Source organism: Poecilia latipinna, unplaced genomic scaffold (assembly GCF_001443285.1).
Source record: "Poecilia latipinna isolate Pla-1442-1.1 unplaced genomic scaffold, P_latipinna-1.0 Scaffold119, whole genome shotgun sequence".
Taxonomy (NCBI): domain Eukaryota; kingdom Metazoa; phylum Chordata; class Actinopteri; order Cyprinodontiformes; family Poeciliidae; genus Poecilia; species Poecilia latipinna.
In genome coordinates this window covers 170,094-193,110 of record NW_015112735.1, presented here as the reverse complement: position 1 = coordinate 193,110, position 23,017 = coordinate 170,094, and the positions used below count along the sequence as shown (strand labels likewise).

At 38.1% G+C, this 23,017-nt stretch overlaps 1 protein-coding gene across 2 annotated transcripts in view; it reads left to right on the top strand.

Annotated features, from left to right (window-relative positions):
- hsd17b4 (hydroxysteroid (17-beta) dehydrogenase 4) overlaps positions 1-20,102 on the top strand; it is a 30,601-nt gene extending 10,499 nt beyond the window's left edge. The window contains exons 9-25 of one of the 2 annotated variants that reach the window (XM_015028278.1): positions 276-367; positions 471-495; positions 639-767; positions 2,661-2,773; positions 11,019-11,131; positions 11,824-11,947; positions 12,178-12,229; positions 13,143-13,214; positions 13,705-13,808; positions 15,328-15,393; positions 15,774-15,843; positions 15,997-16,103; positions 16,473-16,559; positions 16,698-16,784; positions 17,286-17,424; positions 18,674-18,801; positions 19,444-20,102. In XM_015028278.1, coding sequence (XP_014883764.1) covers positions 276-367; positions 471-495; positions 639-767; positions 2,661-2,773; positions 11,019-11,131; positions 11,824-11,947; positions 12,178-12,229; positions 13,143-13,214; positions 13,705-13,808; positions 15,328-15,393; positions 15,774-15,843; positions 15,997-16,103; positions 16,473-16,559; positions 16,698-16,784; positions 17,286-17,424; positions 18,674-18,801; positions 19,444-19,533 — 1,598 coding nt within the window. In that variant the 3' untranslated portion in view covers positions 19,534-20,102. Of the gene's footprint in view, positions 1-275; positions 368-470; positions 496-638; positions 768-2,660; positions 2,774-11,018; positions 11,132-11,823; positions 11,948-12,177; positions 12,230-13,142; positions 13,215-13,704; positions 13,809-15,327; positions 15,394-15,773; positions 16,104-16,472; positions 16,560-16,697; positions 16,785-17,285; positions 17,425-18,673; positions 18,802-19,443 lie in introns of both variants that reach the window. The other variant, XM_015028277.1, reaches the window with a different exon arrangement.
- Positions 20,103-23,017: the final 2,915 nt, after the last annotated feature.

Genomic DNA, 23,017 nt, shown 5'->3' with positions numbered 1-23,017 from the left:
ACAAAAGCAATCGGTCTTGTGGTGCATTCAGATCTGTTTGGAGAAGATACTAAAAAAAAAAAGAAACTCTAGATAACTGGTAAGTACCAAGAGTGTTCACATAAGGAGATGGTATACTCCACATAAAGATTAAAATGTATAGATGTAGCATCCATCTGTCCGTCTAGCCGTCCATCTCTCTATCTGTGGTTTATGCAGTGTGTAGTGCTAGTTGAGGAATAGTGGACTGTAATCGACTCTGCTCCGTATTAAATGTTTGTGTTTTGCGTCTTTAGACCTTGTGGCGTCTCTGAAGCCTGAGTACGTCGCCCCTCTGGTTCTCTGGCTCTGTCATGAACAATGCCAAGAAAATGGAGGACTGTTCGAGGTAAAATAACTGTCCTGCTGGACAGTGACGACCTTAAAAAGATAATTTTTCTCCTCTAAACTGAGTGTGTGATGGTTTATTCTCACGTTTCCTCTTCTTGCAGGCTGGCGCAGGCTGGATTGGTAAATGTGAGTTCTGTGCAGTTTTCCTGAAGAGATGTCTGCATGTGCTTGTAATATCCATTAGCTCCAGGCTCCTTTGTAATGTATGTGTTGGATTTTTACCGGGCGGTGACCTCCTTCCCCTCATTTGTGTGTATCTGCACGCGCAGTACGCTGGGAGCGAACTGAGGGCCGGATTGTGAGGCAGAGGAACAAACCTATGACTCCTGAGGGGGTCCGGGACCAGTGGGACGCGATCTGTGATTTTGAAAATGCCACCAAGCCAGCTAATGTACAAGGTCAGTGACACCTGAGGCCAATTATGTGCTCCATGCTGCAATATTTTTTTTTTTATTAATACACAAGTAGACTGTACTGTGAAGAACCATTTCCTTTTATACATTGTTTTTGTTCTTTCAGATCATTAAACTAATTTTAAAGGTGACCCATTGTACCAGTAATTACAGTTAATGGGCTTCAACAAAAACCAAGAAGTACTGTTAAAGGTCTCACAAAGAAAGGGAGAAAGTCAAGGTGAAAGCAATGTTCAGTCTGAACAAGTGCAATTTTCCTGGAAAGGTCTGATGGAAACAGAGAGGTTGTCCAACGCTGATTATTATTTCTCTCCGCCTCCTCCGGCCATCTCTGCTCTCTCACATGTTAAGTTGGGGGCAGTGGGGGCTGGTGTTAACCGAACGGGGGTGGTTTTCCCACAGGGTGTGAGCGGCTCTCATTAGCATGGCTTTGTTGTGCCTCCTCATTTGTAGCTTAATGCGAAGACTTGTTGCCGCCCGTGTTCGGTAACCACTCGCCACTGATTGATGGTAATGAGCGGCTTTAGTCTTCCCTCAGATTCTGCTTCCTCAGTTCTCTGGGATTGCCTTGTTGTGTTCATGTTGTATGCATAGGTATTTAAATCTTTACACTCCACTTTCAGACAACGTAAAGAAGGAACTAATAAGTATAACAATGAGAGATTTTTAGGATCTTTTTTGAAGCTACATCTAGACTGGTATCTTTAATTAAACTGTTGCTTGTGTGATTTCACAATCTTAAATTAGATGTAGAATTATTATTTCTCACAAGGACTACATGTTGGCTATTTAAAACCTACATTTGGATAAGTATGGAGTTTGAGCTTAAGTTTTAAATGATATTTTATGCTTGTTCTACAAGTTTTTTTTTACTTTTTTTTTAAACTATAACAGAAAATATTCCATATATCTTTTGCTAAAGGTATTTTTCTTGTAGTCAGAGTTGCAGTTGTATTACATTCATCACCACTGAAGCTCGTAGTTTCTTTCATGATTTAGTGATTGAGTCTGGTTGTTTCAACATAAAAAATCAGCTTGGTTCATTTAAAATATCTACATTTTACTGTTATCAAGTAAGTTGTTTCTTGCGAAACTCTGCAAAATGTGATTTCAGTTATGGTGATTTTTAGACAAGATTAATTAAATTCATTTCAAAAATACTTTGTTTATCCCGAAGGAAAATTAAACGTTGCAGTAACTCATATCATCCAAGAATCTTCAAGAAGTTGTTGTCGGAAATGCTGCAAGGATCTCCAGTAGCAGTCAGTCTTGCTGCCCGAAGAGGCCTCTGACTGAAGAGAGTGTTATTGAAATGCCATGAAGTTCTACCAGCTCAGGTTCTGGGCACTTTTCCACAGTAACATGTCCCTAAATACAACATCAGCTGTTAGCAAGCACTGCTAATTCACCTCAAAGTTCAGGTATATTTTGAGTGCTTAAGATGCTAATCAGTAAAAAAAAAAAAAAAAAAAAAAGAGCGAAAATACTTCCAGCTGCACAGAATCCAAAACCAGAGGGAAAAATTGTTCAAAAAAGCAACTCTTCAACCAAACAATGAAACTAGATGCATACCTTTTATTTTTAATTAAAAAAATTACCACATTAAGTCCTACCAGACAAGTTTTATTTATGTCTGGTGATTGATGGTAAGAGCTAATTGAGAAGATTAGTGCCACCTCTGCTCTTTTCTCTGTTTGTGAAATATACATCTTACATCAGCAGGTTTCTTTTCCAGTTGTGAAATATGGACGTTGTACGTTAGATCTTAATACAGAACAAGAGGATGCAGCTCATCATTATTAAAACTTTCTACGGTTTTAATGGTTCCGAGTTTCTTCTCCTGTTCTGTATTTTTCTTTCTTTCTGGTCTTGTTGCAGAGTCTCTGCATTCAGTTGTGAGTGTGCTGTCTCAAGTGGAGTCAGATGGAGAAGTTGGTGCAAATCCAGCAGCAGCTGCCGCCTCCGGAGCAACAGGATCAGGGTTTAATCCTGTAAGTTAAGATGCAATTTCTGCTCCGTTTTTCTTCAACACTGGGCTAAAGATCGCTGAATTTATTTTCATCACACTTCCCTTTTTATCCCTGTTGTAAACATTTTTGCACCCTGTTGTCAGGTTATGAGTAATGTTTGGATTCAGCAAGCTGAGAAGTTCATGGTGGGCTTATTCTAGGGAATCTGAAACGTAGTTGAAGCCTCAGATGCCTCAGACTTGAGGGGAAAATATAGTTTTCTAGTCCGGATCATATTTTAACAACTAATATTCAAGTTTAATGCAAACAATTAAATAATGCTAATCATTTTAAAATTAAAGTAAAAACTATTACCGGAAGATTTTTTTCCTTTTGGAGTTGCACTATGATTGAGATTTTGTTAATTTCCAGTTCAGTCTCATCATATTTAACATTCTGAATATGCAGAACCTAATTTTATTTATTTATATCATTTATTTTTGTGTCTAAATACATGAGTAAATCCTTGATTTACTTTTTTTGTAGGATGTTAAAAAAGAAAAACATTTTTTTAAGTAAAATGTAATTATCTGACTAGGTAAAAATAATTCTAAATACGTTGCAAATTTGAGGAACTGAAACAAATGTTTGCTGAGCTAACAAGTTATTTAGATTTAACTGATGCAGTCAAAAGTAAATTTTGATCTACTGGATGTAAATCCATTATATATTTGGTAATATTGTGAGGCAAAAGAAAAATTGAGGTTAGCTGACTCCTTTAATAAAATCTATTCAGTTTTTCAATCAAAAGTTTTGTCTTTCCTGACGGAACAGGCCCGATTTGCCTGAGTTGTAGATGAGTGGACAAGAAAACCTAAATAAAAACATTGTTGATCAGCAAATGTGTCCTTCAATCCCAGAGAGAATATTTGACTTTTCATTGTAAGTGCAACATTTGAACATATAAATTCATTGTATAAACCTATCAGAATAAAAAGCTGAGAAATTGAATGGATCCAGACAGGTTTTTGTCAACAAAGAGATTGTTTGCTTCCTGCAGGTGAATCCATGCTACAGGAAATGTTTTGCAGTTTGGCAGCAGGGAACATGAGAAACCTTCTTGTTTGTGTATTTAGAATAGTGGATGATTGACTTTCATTTATTTTGGTTAGTAACTGTCAGTACTGCACATGGTCACGTGTTGTTTGCTGAGACAAATGAAGGCGACATGGAAATCATCAGAAAAGAGTTTGAAATCACAGTCAAGACGCCTACATATGTTTGAAGAAGCTGGAAAAATATGGAAATTGGCTTTTGTGATTTTCAACTTTTGATTAAGACAAGAAAGATGTGTGTGGAAAAATGTTTTGGAAATTACTGTTTCCTAAAAGTTGAAATTCCAAATTTCCAAAAACAACTTCCGACATTTTTTTTTTAATTATTATTATTTTAAATTGAAAATCTTCTTTTATGATTTGCCTCGTCAGAGTTTGGATTCAATACTTTAACCCTCAGTGGTTTTGTTTTTCTGTTTCTGGTTGGGAACACAAAAACACCCAATTAAAAAAAATCTTTTTTGACCAGTATTCCACCTTAAATCAGGGTTTTGAACTTGACCTACGGTTCATAGATTGAGAAATTATCAAAGAAAGTTTTGAAATAACTTTTGTTTTCAGGTTTCTCCATTCATACTCTCTCTGTAGGATTAAACGGTGCAATTATTTCAATATTTAATATTTACTTAGCTAGTCAAAGTATAATTTAGACCACTAGAAGTGATCCAGAAGTCAAAAACATAAAGTGTGCTCTCTCATTTTTGCTCTGCTTTGTTCATTGTTCAGGCACCCATGGTGACCTCTGCTTGCATTTTGTTTCTTCTTATGTTAGCTGTACTTATGAGGAGCTTTAGGGTTTCACCCTGTGGCCTGTGGGTGTGACAACAAAGGACATAATGACTTCTGAAAGTACGCGGCTGTAAGCTCTCTGGCTCTTTCAGACATTGCATCTCATGACTCTGTAATAAATCCACACAGCATAAAGTCAGGGACGATAATTCCCTCTTTAGCAAAGCTCCTACAACATACATACTGCAGGAAGGTTGATATCCCCCGTAAATCTGAAAAGTCGACACACCAGACAAGCGTCTGCTCAGATTAGCTTTTTAAAAAGATGACTGCGGACAGCAGAGTATCTCCCCTCAGTAGGTGTTTATTCACGTTTCTGTGTTCCCACTCGCTGAACTGCGAAAGCTGAATCTGTGACAGCTCACATATTGCAGAGTTGCTTAAATAAAAGATTAGCGCTACAGTAAAATCACACCATGTGCAATGATATCCACAAGGACTACAGCCGCCTCACACTCGTAGCGCGCAGTAGTCGCGTTCAAACTTAAAATAACTGCATTAAAATCATCCTCTCCAATGTAGTTTAGTTTATCAGAAAAACTGTCGTCAGAATAATTTATACGATGAAAAATTGAAATCTATAGGTTCGGTGCAGCATGAAGACTGCAGAAATGCTCACTGGAGCTATAACAGAGGCTAAATGGGGTGTGCTTTTTTAAAATAATAAAAAACAATCTGCTCTTTTTTTAAAATCCTGCGGTGGATGAGCAGCCGTGCTCATTCAAAGATTTTATAGTATTGTTCCTAAAATGTTTCCGTCTCTCTCTGGTATCTCTGTTCTCCTCACTTTGTTTCTGCTGCCTGCTTGGGATTTGGAAGAGAGTCACACTGTAGCCTAAAGATAAACATCCCCATTGTGTCTTCATTAGACTGCATGCGTGCGTTTGTGTGTGTGTGTGACGGTGTGTGCAGCTCCGGTAGTTGCATTTGCATTCTTGTCCTTGCTGTGCAACGCATTGCTTAAGTTACACCAAGCTGTGCTGCTGCTGTGCTTGTGTTTATTTTATGACATGCTCCTCTCCAAGTGCACAACTATCTTACCAGCACTAAATGGTTTTATGTGTTTAGATGTTTGAAGGAGGATGTAAGGGCAGTAAAAAGGTTACTCAGTTTCAAAGAGGCCGCATGATAATTACAGACTGTAGTTTCCGATTCAAATAACTCTGTTGTATTATTCAGAATTGTTTCTGTGCTGCTTTCACAACATGGCATGTAAAACATCACAGATGCTTTTCAGTTTAATGCTGTTATGCAATTCAGAGGCTACAAACTCTCTGGATGAATCTCTTATCAACTAAAATAATTAAATGTACTTCTCTGGTTGAATGCAGATGTTGATGCATGTAAACGGTGCTGCTGTCTTGCCAGGTCCTACTTGAAAAATACATTTTTAACTGGTTAAATAAAGGTTATTTATTATTATAGCTCATAAAGTATGTACAGTGGACGCATCAGTGCGAAAGAGGACATTAAGATTCTCCAACAGTGGTAATGTCATTATATTTTACTTGTTATAAAGACACCACTAAATTAGAACTTAGATAACACTGGGCAACAGCCAAAACATCGCCTGGGGTTTTTCAACTCGTTTAGGGTCATTTTCATGTGTGGAATCCAAAAATCACATTGGTTTTGCTCAATCAGGTCAACTTTCTGGACTATGGATGCAACATGAGCATCAAAACGCATGACTTGTTCTCACATATGGATCGGTTTCCTGAGAATCTGGGATCAATGAGCGAAGAGCAGCGGGAGAAAGTCCGTCAGAAAAGGAGAATTTTGCACAATGAAGATGTAATGTTCAATTTACATGTACTGAACCTTATCAGTGTTTATTATTCAATTTACAGAAATCCAAGTTTGTAATTTGTAATTAATGCACATTTTTTTCCTCCTAAAACCTTTTCTGGATGATTGAAATAATAGATGTCATTTTTGGATTCAGCGGTGCAAAAAAAAAAAGAAAAAAAAAAGAAAAAGAAAAACACAGACAACTTCCAAGGAATATTTTTGTAACAATATGGTTGCACAGATTTGTATTTAAGGATATGAGATTAAATGGGGTCACATTGTTTAGATTTTTGAATTATTTCCCCTCCGCTTAGCACAATTACACATCATTATTCTGTTCTGTTGCATAAAATTTCAGTAAAATAGACTGAAGTTTTGAGCTTAATGCAGAGGTGTCAAAACTTTTTGCCATGTAGGCTTTGTAGTAAAAGTTTTTTACATTTTTATCATTGTCACAATGACAATGAGGAATTGTAATAATGTGTGAACACATGAAAGCATATAAAATGAAATCAAAAAGGAGTGTGGGAACAGTTCTGAAAGAACGCTATTTCCCACATCTGCATTTTAATGCAGTTTTAATTAAAAGCGAGCCTTCAGAGGCCGGGTTTTATGGTGATTTCTGACCAACTGAGAGGTGATATTATGCAGAGGGAATCGCACCACTCTGCCAAGCAGGATTGTTTTAAGCTGAGACTCTGTGGTCATTAATATGACAAATCAGCTGCAGCAGGAGAGCTGTGACTGTAATGCTACCACAGAGGTGTGATAATGCTATACGTTTCTCGCATTTAATAACTCTGATTGATATGAATGAGCCGCTGCAATCCCTTTCCAACTCTGTTTAATTCATTCTCTTTCTGAGGTTGGTATTGCTATATTTTAGGTTTTAGCACACTCTGTGGTGTTGGACATTAAGCATTCAATTAGCACTGTAACAGGAGCCTGAGGGCCGACGAGTTTTTGTCTGGGGGAGACAGAGATGTGGGAGTCGTATCAATTAAATACATACTTTTTAATTAAACATAAAATCATTACTTGATTCCATTATTCATCATTTCTTATTCAGAAATTAGCTCCTGGGTGAGATGTTATTTAGCTTCTCTTTTTTTCCCTCCCACTATAAACAAGGATTGGGCAAAAGATTAAAACCACTTTCTGGAGCAACATAAAGAATCTGCACATTTTCCCTGAATTGAGTTAGTTAGCTTCTGTCCTCAACACTGTTTTCTCTTGGCTTAATTTTCAATGCTGCATCTGTAGCTGGACGATATGGTTTCATACTTATCAATATTGATAATTATTAGCTTATTTAGAATATCTGAAGTACTGCCAAACTAGTGGCGTGACCTTTCCTGTTTTATCCACTGCTTTTACTCCCTTTAGTCATTCTGATCTGAAAATGCAAAGCGTGAGACAGTAAGTACCATGCGGCCCTGATAGGGGGCAGTGCTGAGCCCCGTAGGCACAGTGGGTAACAGGCGCTCTTCTTCTACACATTAAAAAACTGAAAACAAATCAGTCACAATAGAAAGACCCCTACTGTAGGTTTTGCAAAGAGCATCCAGAAACAGTTATTTAACTGGAACTATCGTGTCTAAAGAAATTTTTTTAAATAATAAAACTTTTGAAAACGGAGTATCAACATGACAAATTATAAAGTTTGACCATGTTGACCATGTTATTTTTTTTCTTTTCATGGAAAGAATACAGGGTTTCCCCCAGAAAACTTGCTAAGCCCTGTGGTTGGGGCGCTTGGCAGTCGTTCATCCAGCGGCCCGTCGTGTTTTTGAGTTAAAAAATATTTAAAGTTGACAGGAAACTTGAAGATGTCACTTGAAAATTATGTTATTAGAAGACTAGTGTCTGAACACCAACTATAAAGTCTTAAAATGCAAACATAAAAAAAAGAAACTTATTTAAGCAATGCTTGTCCTGGTGGGGGCACAAGTGAAGCCTGGTAGCCCGCCAGGCTTATAATACACTGGGGGAAACCCTGGAGTATATGAATGCAGACAGATGACTGGCAATTAATCTAATTCTTATATTTGGCAAATTTCATATTCACAAATGTAAATTTTCATCATCTTCACCCTTTTGTTTTTTTAGTTTAGCTACTCAGACTATATTTAGCCACTATTCCCAAGAGATGCCAACACATATGACTGGAAAAGTCTTCGTTCTGTTTTTTTTCTTCTTTTTAACAATGTATTTACTGTAGAAGGCTTCATTTCACATTTTGAGTTCCGTTCCTCATTTTTTGTATTTGTAAAAAAATAAAATAATAATAATTAAAAAAAACAAAATAGTCAGAATGGAATGGAACTGATTCATAAGCCTTTTTTATCTCTTCTCTTGTATGTTTTCTTTAATGGAGGCTGAAGTTTAGGTGCTTGGGTTCAGTTCAAAGCTTAAACATTTTCTTAATTTCCAGAAAATGCATGAAAGAAAATTTACATAACATAATCATCTAGTATCATAAATAAAAGGAAGTTTATAAATCTTTAATGATGTTTATTGTTTTTTTTTATGTGATAGAAAACCAAAAAGTAACTCATAATGGTGAAGCTTAAGGACAATTAATTAGTTCTGACAGCTTTTTGTGAGTAAAAATCCTCCAAGTATGGCAACGATTTGTAATCCATCCTCGTCTATGCTGATACCCCAAAGTCCATTGCAACAAATTACCTTCGTCTAATGAGTAGAAAGCCCATCTATAAGTTTTGTGAAGGACTGAGAGGTTTGTTAGAGAACAAGCAGCTTCATGAAAACCAAGAAGCAGCTGGTATGAAATAAGATTGCTTGAAAAAATGCTACATGTGGTGCTAGCATCATGCTGTGGGGAAGCTTTTGTTCAGCAGGGATGATCAGAGCTGGTGGGGGGGATTGAATGTTGCTGAAAACGGGAGAATAATGGAGAAAAACCAGATGGAGACAGTAAAACATTTCTAAATCCAGCACTGGATTTAACCAGTTGCCTTCAGAAATCACTTAATTAGTAAATATTAGTGGTGGGATTTGATTAAATTATTTAATCAAATTAATTGCTGGGGCTTTAATTCATTAATTTAAATGAATCGTATTGTAATTGAAAGCTAAATATTGCCAAAATGAACATTTTCAATTCAAAAAGCGTTTTTGCTGCTAAATTATTAAATAAAAAACCCCATATGAGCTCAACAACAAAGATATTTACTGATTTTAATCAGTTGTTTGTGGATGTGGTTTAGTGGTGGAACTCAATTAACATATGGATGATCCAGAAACATGTAAATACAAACGTTCTGGCTCTGGACCTTAGCATATATTAAGATTAATTATACAAGTTTTATGTAATTAAATTAACTCGTTAAAGTTCCCTCCCTCTTAAATAGTTGAGGGTTTTTTCCAGGGTGAAAATATTTAAGTCTTCTTTGTCACTTAGCCTGTGACAAATAAGACTGTTTCAAGTCCAGCGACTAAATTTTTTATTTGTGTAATATTATGCTAAGAATAAAAACAGAAACATGTTTGGTTTTTTTTATACTTGTTCTGGAGCTGGAAATTAATGACCTGAGGTTCTGCCAGATGTGCTAAAACTGCGGTTGATGACGGTCTGAGAACATTTCTGACGCTGCGGATCGCCTCACCTCATTGATCTTTAGGACGGCTTTTGTTGCTCGGCATCATTAACGGTTAATTACTGTTCAGCTCAGGAGTTTGTGGCCGTTCTCAGGCCTCCCGGTGCCTCCGATGCAAACACAAATCGAAGTTGGCTCAGTTCTTGGCTGCCTCTCTCCACCCATTGTGTGATTGTGCTGATCTCTCACAAAGCCCAGCCTGATCCCGGCCTGGAGCGCAGCCTTGCTTTCAGAGACCACCCTCCGCTCAAAAGGCTCAAGGACCGCTGAAAACACACCGTGAATGAAATTCACCGGCTACTGAATATAAAAGTGTTATTCACTGAAAACAGAAAGCATTAATCTTTTGCCATCGTTTACGACGTTTAGCTAGTGGTTGTATTATTTCCTTTTTGTAGCAAACACCCTGGTTTGTATTTTCTGTTATTTAATCTGTTTCTTAATCTGTTGCAAGGGATTAAAAAGCTCCATCGCACTTATTTCTTAAGGATGCAAAGGATTAAAATAATCATATGAAATTCTTTTTACTTCAATTTAATGTTTTACCTCCCTGCTGATTCATAAGGGTTATATAATTTGCTGATTTTTGCCTCTCACTTTCTTCCAGTATTTTCTTTATGAATATACTCTATATATTTTAAGTGTTACATATGCATGGTATTTTAACTTGCTGCAAAAGCAGCTGTCCTCTGGGGACTTACAACTAAAGTTGGGATGGATACTGAGATGGGTAGTGGTTGATTTTTATATTTAATATTAGTTGTTGGCAGCAGAATCTGAGGGTTCTGTTTTATTTGGCTTAGTTTGAGAGGGAGAATGGGGTTTTTCTGCATTTTCCTACATTCGGATCGCAGATTTTAATGTGTTTTATTTGGATTTTATAGGAATGTGGTGCATTAATTTTGAAATTAAAGACAAATGGGATCTGAGAGGTAACATAATAATAATAATAGTAATAATTTTGTTCTCCAGGCGGAAGCTATCGGACAAAAACTTCCCTCAAGCTCGTTCAGCTTCACCTCTAACCAGTGCATCCTCTACGCGCTGGGAGTCGGCATGTCCACCAGAGATCCAGACAGCCTCAGGTTTGCTTCTGCTTTTCGTTTGTGTGCCAGAAAACTAGCAAATTGTTGTGAGAACCCCAAAAGTTTTGACTGTTCAAAGACAGTCATCCCTGAGTCTGACCAAATGTTTAAGTTTTTAATTCAAAGAAAGTTACACAAAAGAAAAAATCTCTAAAAAATGTTTTTGTTACATTTTCTGGCATTTACCAAATAGAAATAGTTTTTGTAATTCTAACTGTCCTAAAACAAGAGAAGTTTGGTGAGATTTATCTTCAGACAGTGAAGGCAGGCATTTAATTTTTAGCAAGAAGGTAATTGTAATAAGATTAACAATAATAATAATACAGTGTTTACCCACGATTTGTTTGGATTATTTCAGTGTAATGAATAGTTATTATTAAAAATGGTAAAATTGGTTACTATCGTGTTTAACTGGTACAAAAGGTTGAAATTTGGGGATTTTTTTCTTCTTGGGCCCTCTATGTGTTGCTATACTTTAGTTTACCTTGTCCCTATTATTAGTAGGAGTAATAAATGATATCATATAATGCTGAACTGAAACTGTCTTGTTCATTTGTGGTGCTTTCATGCTTGAACTTTACTGTGCATGAACCCTGCTTGCTTCATTGTCATGCATGTTCTGCCATCTGTGCAACCGTTTCTGTCTTGGTGCGCTTCTTCACACTTCACCGACACTTTGCATCCTAACGTAGGTTCCTGTACGAAGGGCATCAAGACTTCAGCTGCCTCCCCACGTTCGGGGTCATCCCCTCGCAGGCCGCCACGATGGGCGGCGGCCTCAGCTCCGTCCCTGGACTCAGCATAGACTTCACACAGGTCAGGAAACGTGCAGATTACTCTCCAGGATGTCCGCCTGTGCCGTCTTGCACATGTCTAAGTGTATACACAACTTTGCTGTTTGTAAATATGTTGATGCAGATTTATGTCCATATGGGATATTTCACACAGCCTTGCACACAGAAGAAGAGTAAATAGTTCGCTGCTAATGCTAATGAGGCTGCGGGACTTTCTGGTGAATGTGTGTCACAGCTGTTGTGTTGTTTCAGGTTTTGCATGGAGAGCAGTATCTGGAGCTTTACAAACCTCTGCCTACTTCAGGTATTTACCCCTTGATACTGCGCAGTGGTAAATTAGGGTTGTGGTTCATCATGAAAGGAAGTAAACGCTCTTTCAGTGTCATTTACTCAGGCTTAATGAAATATTATTCTCTTGGATATTTTAAATAATAAGCACTTAGTTCTTTTACATTTTGCTGGTTGATAAATTCTCCCACAAATTATTGCGATAAACAATAAAATTGTTGTTTTAAGACTATTTTTAAGTCGTAGCATTAATCATTATTTTTTTAAACGCTTTATATTGGAACTGGATAATATTTAAATATCGAAATTGTGTGTATTTTTTATTTATTTTTTTGTATTTTACAGCCTAAAATTCTATTACTACTTAATAAATACAATGTATTCATATTAATTTGACATGCTTTCTGTTTGATTTCTCAGATAACATCCTAGTTTCGACTTACTGACTGACTGAAAACATATAAAGAAATAAAAAAGGGTTGTTTTATTGCCTGTTTGGTCTCTTGAACTAGGCCTAAAATATTTTTTGATATTTTGGTTTGAAACCCAGAAGCTTGTTGTTGCTGTTTTTGTTGCTATATTTTTCCTCAGAAACTCTTGTAATCACATTTCTGTTTATGCTCAGTAGTTGGATTTTAAAGAGTTTTACCAGCTGTGACTCTGTTTTTTTTACATTTCAAACGACTGTAGCCCAACAGCTGCATGCATCAGTATTTCTTTTTATCCAGAATATTTTAGCAGACAGATGAGATGGGTGGAAAATAATGCCACTCTGTCAGTTTTTCCAATCGATTAATCGCTCTGATAATCGATTTTCTTGCAGAAATCAACAAGCATCTTGTAAATTTAACATTGACTGGTTCTCTTTTGAATCAAGATGTTGCAGAATTGCAAATGTTTTCATGTTAAGCGTTTAATTGTCCCTCCAGGCACCCTTACCTCTGAGACCACAGTCGCAGACGTCCTGGACAAAGGATCCGGAGCCGTCATCCTGCTGGACGGTGGGTTTGGATTGACCTTTTAACAGCGCAGAGTTTCCATCATACAGCGTATTTATTCAAAATCCATTTGTTTTCTTCAGTTTAATGTATTTTTTGGCCTCACAGGTCCCTCTCAGGCTGAATTAATGAAAGTTAATTTACAGTCTGTGTCTGCAGGGGCCAGAATAACAGACTGTGAATGGCTCATACTTTTTGTGTGGCAATTCCTCAGAGATGAATGCTATTTAAAACCACTCTGATCTATAATTAATCCATCTTAAACCAGGAAACTGGGGGACCTGGGGTTTTTTTCTGTGTGTTGACTCGGGAGAATGTCAATGAAATGTCCTCGCTCACATTAAACCTGTTAGCTGTGGTGAAAAGAGAAGTTATGCTGGGGTTAGTTTGCATGCTGCAGTGACATCATGTCTGTTTTCTTTCTACTTGACAAGTATGCAGAAATTTGTTTTGGTTTATCATGTAAAATGCCAGCATTTGCTCTGTTTTGCAGCGAACACCTACAACGGCGACGAACTCGTGTGCTACAACCAGTTCTCAGTGTTTGTGGTTGGAGCTGGACGCTTCGGAGGAAAGAGGAGCTCAGACAAAGCTAAAGTATGTCAGAGCTTGTTGCTGAGTGTTTGCTTAGGAGTCATAAAAAGGCTTTTCTGATTGAAACAACTAATTAGTGGACTGGGAAGCAAAGAGCTTGTTGAAATGTCCCAGTTTGTTTGAATGTGAAGAGCTCTGAAATACAAATGACAAATTATTGAAGCTTTTTAAAAAAATAAGATGGCAAAAAAATGAATATTTCATCAAGTAAAGGGAAGAAAAACAACTCAAAGATCCTCGTCTAAACCCTACCTACTGTAAACAAAATATATATATATATGTATTACAGCTGTTATAAAGAAATTTCCAGATCTGAGTTGGATAAAGTTGAAAACATCCTTTGAAATTAAAACTTTATCCAAAGAAGAAATATGGTAATATCTTTGTCAGTAGATAATCAGAAGTTTCAGTGATTAGCGAGACACCTTGGAGCAGCATGTGCCAGAATACGCTGCCATATTTAATACCCTTCACACTCGTTAAATTAATCTTTTACTGCAGCAGCACAATTTTATGCAGAAAACTGTATGTTTCCACTAAACAGGCTGCAGAGGAAATAGTTATGCTACTCATGTCTGCATCTTAATGTTAGTAAAACTGTAGATATTTTCTTTTGGTCTTAAGTGGAGATTCTGACACTTCATAAACTACTTTTAAAAGGTATCACGTATTTTCCAGGCATGCCGTGGCGTTTTATACCACTTTTTTAAAAATGGTTTTAACCTTAAGTTTTTATAAAAATTCTGTACATCTCAAAGATGACTTAAAAGAGATTTTACTTTGCAATTTAATGCTTTGAAAATGCGATAAATGTGACTTTTTATTACTCACTGTATAGAACTTGGATTATAATCTGACATCCATTAAAGCTGAGGCAGCTGTTCAGAACAAGTAAGAAGGTTTTTGGCAATTTTGGAGAAAAATCTGCAATAAATTCCCAATTATTTATTAGTGCAAAAAAGTGTGGGGATTTGTTGATTTTGTGTGAATTTCCAAGGTAATTTTCAAAAAACTTTAGGGACGGTTTGATATAATTTGGAGGTAAACGGATAAAAACTGCAATGATTTGATTGATAAAATAATATTTAAGAAACTGTTTAGTCTGGATCCTAGAGGGCATTATAAAAAGCCACGGCAGGCCGGATTTGACGCAAGTTCACATACGCTCATTGTGGGCACAAATATCATGAATATCCAAAAGATGCATCTATGATTCACCCGTTTCCACTTATTAAACGTTAAAAATTAGAAAAATGTTGCTGGAATCAAATCACACTTCTTTCTCCACATTTGTGTGTCTCTACTATTCTCTGCTGTCTATGTGGATTTTACACTCGATTATTTACCCTTTACAGCATCCCGGTTTTTTCACACACACACACACACACACCCACACACACACACACACACACACACACACACACACACACACACATATATAACTTGAGAAAACTGTTACGAATCCTCCATCATGTTTAACAGTTTTTTTGGGTTTTTTTTGTTTCGTTTAAATTTCCCCCAGGCTCCTCTGCCTCCACCCAAGCGCGCACCAGATGCTGTGGTGATTGAATCAACCACAGGAGACCAAGTGAGTGCGTCTGTGTGGGTTTTGCTGCAGAATAAATCAGCCGAATTGATGATGCAAGGGTGAAAATAGAACATGTTGGGTTTTCTTTTTACTCCTCTCTGCAATGATCATTAAGTTCGAGTCGGAGTATGTGTGGCGACGGAGAGTTTGAGCGCGGGTTTTCGTTCTGTCAGAGAAGAGAAATTTGCTGACTGCAAGATGCCGTGTGAAAGCAATGAAAAGAAAAAGAGAAATCCCCCAAGCATTTTCAAATGACTGCATCTGTATCACTTCAAAGGCATTCTTATTTTAGGTGTCTTTATGATAATTAAATTTTATCCCACATGAAGTTATGAATAAGATATAAATCTAAACAATGTCTGCTCCCCCGGCGGTTGCAGGCCGCCTTGTACCGTCTGAGCGGAGACTGGAACCCTCTGCACATAGACCCCGGCTTCGCCGCCATGGGAGGTGAGAGCAGAACAAGACGAACCGCTGTTCGTTCCGGACTCCCTGTCTTCTTTTGTTTTGTTTTTTTTGTTTTTTTTCCTTCTTTCTCAAATGATGTTACCACCATCTCATTTATTCTTGCTCATGCTGTGTTTAAAAATGCTACTGGGTCAGGCTTCAGGGCTCCCATCCTGCATGGCTTGTGTTCGTTCGGCTTCGCTGCGAGACACGTCCTCAAGCGCTTCGCCAACAACGACCCGGCGAAGTTCAAGGCCATAAAGGTGAGCGTTGCCTCTCTGGGGTTTCAGATCAAATGTCTACATTGCTGCTTTCGTATGCTGCAAAGAATTGTCACTTAGTTTCCACATGAGATTTGATGAAGCTGTTGAGAGTAGCTCTGTTTTCACCTGCAGGTTTATTACAGCACTGACTTGTTGCAAATGAAACAAAATATGGCCATAAGGTAGAGATAGGAAGATGAACGTAGCTAAAAGCAGGAGAGTCCTGGAGGAATATCTGTTCACACTGCAGCCTGAAGTGAAGTGAATTACAATTGTTTTTTTTTCGCCTTAATGCGACCTGCATCTGATTTTTTTTCGTCCATGTAATCCTGTAGTTATGTGTCCCCTCCCTTCTCGCTGCTCTTTCAGGTCCGCTTTGCGAGGCCCGTGTTTCCGGGTCAGTCGCTGCAAACCGAGATGTGGAAGGAGGGCAGCCGGATCCACATCCAGTGTAAAGTGAGTTTCTCTCTCTTCTTTTATTTTTTTTTCTTCTTCTTCAGCAGCAGTGAGGATTACACCCTCATCACGAGCTGCGGTGAAGAGATGAGCCCGAGCCGCCTGTTCTTCTGACGAGCTCTCGTCTCTTTCATGCAGGTGAAGGAGACGGGTGATGTCGCTCTGGCTGGGGGCTACGTGGATTTGCACGGCACATCAGAAGCTTCTCCTGAAATTCTCCCTCAGGTACATGAAGTCTGGGAACGAAAAAAAAAAAAAAATAAATAAATAAAACTACCCTCACTGTCAATTATTCCACTGTAATTCGTTTTATTACTTTCTATTTTTGGTGGCCTCATTTCTTTCCATTGTCAAAGGGGGTGGACAGCGGCGGTCACGGTGGCCTTTTTATTCAGCAAAAAAAAAAAAATCTTAATGTCGCCTCGTTCATTTAGGGGCATCAAAGTGAGCAAATGAAGCTCAGTTCAGATTTTATTGAGATAAAAACCTGAACCACCGAGATTCATCCTGTGATTGCAGGGGAAAGTAGATTTCTGCTTGGATTTTATGTTATGCAACATAATGAGGAGCTCGAACTCAGAAAATGTTGTTTTACAGATTGCAGAAAGAGTTTTCACAGGTTGTTTGATGTGTGCATTTTCCCTCCTCGGGCCTCCCACCACTCTGCACCTTTGATTCAGACAAAACGGGTGTATATTTTCTGCCTTTTCTCTGCTCCTGCTGCAGGGAGGAGGCCTTCAGAGCGACCTGGTGTTTGCAGAGATCGGGCGGCGCGTTAAAGATCTGGGCTCAGAGCTGGTCAAGAAGGTGAACGCCGTGTTCGGCTGGGAGATCACCAAGGCCGGCGAGAAAGCTGCAGAGTGGAGTAAGTTGCATGAACACAAACGTTTTCATTATTACCGTTCAGCAACAACTTTTATTTCTGTTAGAAAACTAGATGGGCAACACTTAAAAAATAATATAAGAATAAATGTACAAATATACATATTTTCTGTTTTATTTTCATTGGAGTAAAAAAATTCCCTCAATAATCAATGGAGAAAAAAAAAAAATCTAACTCTTCTTGTTCTGCTGAACAACTTTTTGCATCATTATTTCTACCAGAGCTGTATAATCGACTTTTTCACGGCAGTCCTAAATACGATCTTTTTCAAATTTCAGCCGCTTCTCATTCAGACGCGTATCTGATTGTTTTCAAAGCGTCTGCAGTCTGAACGTTCGTGTCGCATTTTATCTGGCTTTTACGTCATTCTTGTGAATGAGTCTGTAATTGAAGCACATCACATCACAATCCCACCACCGCTGGTTTTAACTACGTATCCAAACTGATTTTTCTACAGGAGTTGCTCCACAAAACACTGTTTCTATTAGTTGTGCTTTCTTTTTGCTAGTTCTCATCGTCTTATGATCTTGTGACGATACTTTTGGCTCCCGTTGTTGAATAAACTATAAAATCGATCCATAAACGGCTCCTTCCGTTACTGCTCCCATAAACAAAACGCTGCTGTTTGACATTAACGTTCCTCTATTTGGGGTCGTAAACTGTCTCATTACGGTCGCATTGAATTAGTTTGAACTACATTACAAAAAAAAAAAAACATTGGATTTTAGCAAAAAATAGAGACCTGCTGTGTGAACGCAGCCTGGGAGAAAACTGAGAGGAGCTGTGTATTACAAGAGGAGTTCTGGAGTGAGACAGCAGTGAGGTGTGCTGCAGGTTCAAGGTGGAGGTGGGAGTGAATCAAGGATCGGCTCTAAGCCGCGTCCCGTTTGCTTTGCTAGCAGGACGAGCTAGGAGACGAGGTTAGAGAGGATTGGTCGTGGACTACGATGTTTGCAGATGACTCTGTGATGTAAGAGAGGACAGGAAGTTGTTTGGTGTGAGAGTAGAGGACGCATCGGATTGGACTAAATGGAGACGGATGTGAACAAAAGAGAACCGAGATTAAAAATGTCACTTTTTGATCCAAGTTAAGCTGATTTCACTGATGTAAAACCAGATTTAGTTTAAATACTGTGCTGGAATTTGAAGCCGAAAACGAGTCGACGGAAAGTGGATCTTTTTGTTTTCTAATCCGTCTTCTTGTCTGTGTCTGCCTCCGCTCCCTCTGCAGCCATTGATCTGAAGAACGGCAGCGGCTCTGTGCTCAGAGGGCCGCCCGGCGGGAAGGTCGACGTGACCTTCACTCTGTCAGACGAGGACTTCATGGAGGTGGTGACGGGGAAGCTTCAGCCTCAGAAGGTAACGTCTTTGAAGCTCTGCGTCTGGGAAACTTCCGCCTCCCATTTCAAACGGCCGCTGCGACGGCGAACCACTTCCTGTACATTCTGATTACGGGGAAAGTTCCTTTGAGGCTCCCCTTCGATCCATAACGACGTCCTGCTTGATCTCGTCTCGTCAGATAAAATTTGGACGCGGCGATCTCTCGGAGAGCCCTCAGCGCAGACAATCAATCGCCGCTGCTTGTTACGTCTGTGGCATCCCATCTGTCGGTGGGAGTGGCCGTCGCCACGCTGAATTCATGCGCTTCCTGGAGCTCTGCTTATTGATCTTGGGCCGCCTGCGTTCGTCTTTATAGAAAGTCGGCGGGCTGGAGATCCCTCGGGCGGGTCTTCTCCTCTCTCTGCGGTGATGAAAGGAGCAGCTGGGGGAAGATTAGCTGACGGAGTTGAAAGAGGAGCTGCTAACTGTCTTCCAGGGTCGTCATAACCCCGTCGTTGGATTGATTTCATCCGAGCAGAGCAAAGAAAATCCTCATCAGAGGCTCGGTTAGCTTTCTTCTGCGCAGGGATCATCTTTGTCTCCTTTCATCTTAATTTCCTGAACGCCGCTCCGCGCTCTCATGACAAATGCTGCAAAATAAACGATTGTTTTTCTTGTTAGGCCTTCTTCTCCGGCAAGCTGAAGGTAAGAGGGAACATCATGCTGAGTCAGAAGCTGGAGGTCATCCTGAAAGACTACGCCAAGCTGTGAGCGCCGCCGCCGCCAACCAATCAGACGGCTTCAGGAACCCGACCACATCGACTCCCTCCTGCTTTGTGTTTGGTGACCATTTCTTGGCTCTCTAAGGAAATTCATTAAAAAAAAAAAAAAAATTACCCACTGAGACATTTCAGGAATGAATTTATCTCCATTGAATTAATTTAAGGACTCCCAAACTGCCTAATCCAAGCATCAGGTGGGGAAATGTTTTGGTTCAATCACATCTTTAGCTGCTCAAGTCCCTTCAGAATATTTAATTAACCACAATTTTCATGAATGTTTATTCACATTTTAATAACGCACAAGTTGAATTTATTAACGTTTCAGTTAAACTGAAATAATCAAAGTCTAGAGCAGCTTTTATGATTTATATTCTCTTTTCATGACTAATTTACCAAAGTCAGAGGCAGTTTGATGTGTCTGATGCTCTAATCAGCTCAGTTTATACTAATGTAAACTTTTACTGTATTTCAACTTTATTTGTGCAATTTAATGCAAAGTAACATTTGCTCTTGTAAAATAAATTGTGACTCTAATTAAAGCCTTAATGTGTTATCTCACATTTCTCTTCTGTTTATTTATACAACACCATTTAAGAAGCCTGAGCTGAAGGTTTCAGACACAAACGGAGCAGAAATCGATCCAAAATGATCTAAACTCCAGTTTCGTCCTAGTAGAAAAACGACGGGGTGACGTTTGATCACTGGCTTTGCAGTGAACTCACATGAGCGAGCATGTGGCGACTGGGAAGGACAATGAACCGGCGTCTTAATCTGTACGTCACAGCATCGAGTTTGAGACCCAGACAGCTCTGGCAGCAATAGCTCTTAGTTACTTAATAAGCTGTTTATGTAATACATTGATTTTGTATGACATAATGACACTACAATTACCACTGACATTGTTTTATCTATTTTTCTTACATTAGAAATTATGCATTTTTATTCCCATTTTCCAAAAACTTCAACATTCCCCAGACGGAAACGCATCTGTCTTCTTTTCTGGGAAAGTTTAGTTTTGATTTAAAACCCGAAACACAGAAATGAAATTGGGTTCTTTAGAAGTTTGAAAAATAAATCTGAACCAAATCCTGTTCAGCTGGACTGAAGGCAGGCATGGCTGCTGGGACTGTAAAGGTTGCAGTGAATCCTCTGCAGTGAAACATTTATTACTGACACTAATAATAACATTTAGTAAGTTATTGGCAGCAGCCGTAGCTCAGTCGACGAGCTTCAGCAAGTTTTCACAGCTAAACAGAAACTTTGGAACAGATATAACTTCCACAAAAAAGGAAATAAAAGGGAGAAAATAAGGCATTAACTTCTATCTGGAGAGTAGTAGGAAAAAGTAGCAGTTTGTCTTCCAGCAGCAATAGATTTTCCTGAGTTTCTCCAACTATGAGTTTTATCAAAAAGGAAAGTTTTAAGTCTTAAAAGTAGAGCTTTTTATTTCAGCGTGGAAGCGGTAGTTTTGGTTTGTAAGTAAAGTAAAAATAATTACCACACAGGAATGGCTGCACTTAGTGTTGCAACTATTCTGATTAATAATATACAGATGTTAATTTTATATATATATATATATATATATAGCAAAAAAATATTTTTTTTTCCTAAAATGCAATAACATTCCTTAAATGAATTAGAAGCAGGTAAAGGTAAAACATTTACAGATGTTTATATCTTAAATGCAAATTGTAGATTTTGTACTGTTCTGACTATTCTGCTGCTCAGAATGTTTTTTCAGCAAATGGCCTCTTTTTGAGCCTGTATACTCCATTTAATGATTAATTGATTACTAAACCACCTAATACTTCAATTAATCGTTTCAGCCCCAGCTGCATTAAATGTTACATTTTAACTCAACGTTCTTCAATCAAGTCTTTTATTTCGCAGAGGAGTGTTTAACAATTCCTCCTCTACTTTTGGCTGATATTATTCTGGAAAGAATGGATTGTTTGTTGCCAAGGTAACATCACCATAGCAACATCGTGTCAAAGTGGCCACTGTGGATTGGGCCATAAGGCAGTTTGTTACCATGGAGACGCAGGCTGGTGGAGAATCGTTGCTGTCCTTGAAGAAAACAAAAATTTCTTGCCGTATTTTTAATCCACCACCAGAAAAAAAAACGAACAAAAAAAAACCATTACCGATTCGTCTGCAAACCCAGAAGTTACATTAATCAAGTGACCAAAAGTGTTAACACCATGTTTCTCTCCAAGTGGAAAAGTGACATAAATGGAGCCAACTTATTGCGAGCTCAATGAGCCAAAAAAAGAAAGAAACTGTGTCGATATAAAGTGTCAAAGCTAGAGAGGCGAGACGTTGGTGTCAGTTTTAAGCAGGTGTTTCCATAAAGATAAATGAAGAGCATTATGTTGGATGAGAGCAGGTCTACATGTTAATGTGACTCACAGCCGTTTACTAATAAATTAAAGCTGATAAGATGTCAGTTTGCATGAACTCACTCCTTATATGGTCACAGATCATTACTCCAATTCAGTTCCTGTTAAAATTGCTTCATATATATATATAAAAAAAAATAAAAAGACAGCTTTCTTTTCTGGTTTCACATTTTTCCTTTATTACACCAGTAGATTTCTGTATATAATTCAATGATTTACATTAGAAAATTAGACTTATTTAATCAAGTTCACATTTGGAAGATTAAAAGAGGAGAGAAGAAACAAATCATTTCAATTCAATTCAGGCCAGCGACGTTTGTTTGATCGTCTTTGTGCAGCAGCTGCAACCTGAAGCAAAACACTGTTAAACTGCAGGACTTTAAAGAAATGAGCAATGATCTGTTCTTTTTTTTTTTTTTTTTTAAATCTGTTTATTGTCCAGTTTCTGGAAAAATACACTCAGCTGGCTACAATAAAACTGACCATTCTCTCCAAGCTGCTGCAGAGCATTTTCCAAACACTCAGATTTGCAGAGAAAAAAAAAAGAAAAAAAAAAAGAGGAAAATACAAGCTGAATTTGCAGTTTGATCAGTTTATACTCCTAAACATGAACATATTTCATAAATATACCCATCTGTACAGAATAATCTTCATAAAGTGGCTTTTATTGTCACCCATCGTTTGTCTAAGACTAATCGAGATTAAAATAAACTTGTGTATCTATATATGTACAGAACTGCATGAAACGTGTTTCATCTAAATGTTTTCCTAAGATCAGGTATATCCGATACAAGTTTTAAGGGTTTTAATCAGAATTATATCAAGATGATATCACTGGAGCTGCACTGATCAGTTGGGCAAAAGCTGCAGGAATTCAACTAATGCATCAAAACTAGAAACTCCCAGCATGAATTCTGGTGCACTTTTTTTTTTGGAGTGTATTAAAAATCTGATAAATATTAGACGATATATGTTCGAATTGGGGAAAAAAAAAAAAAAAAAAAAAAATTTTTTTTGTTTAAAAAAAAGAGACCCTCGGCAACATTTTTCTCATTATTTAAATATCTTGGGAGA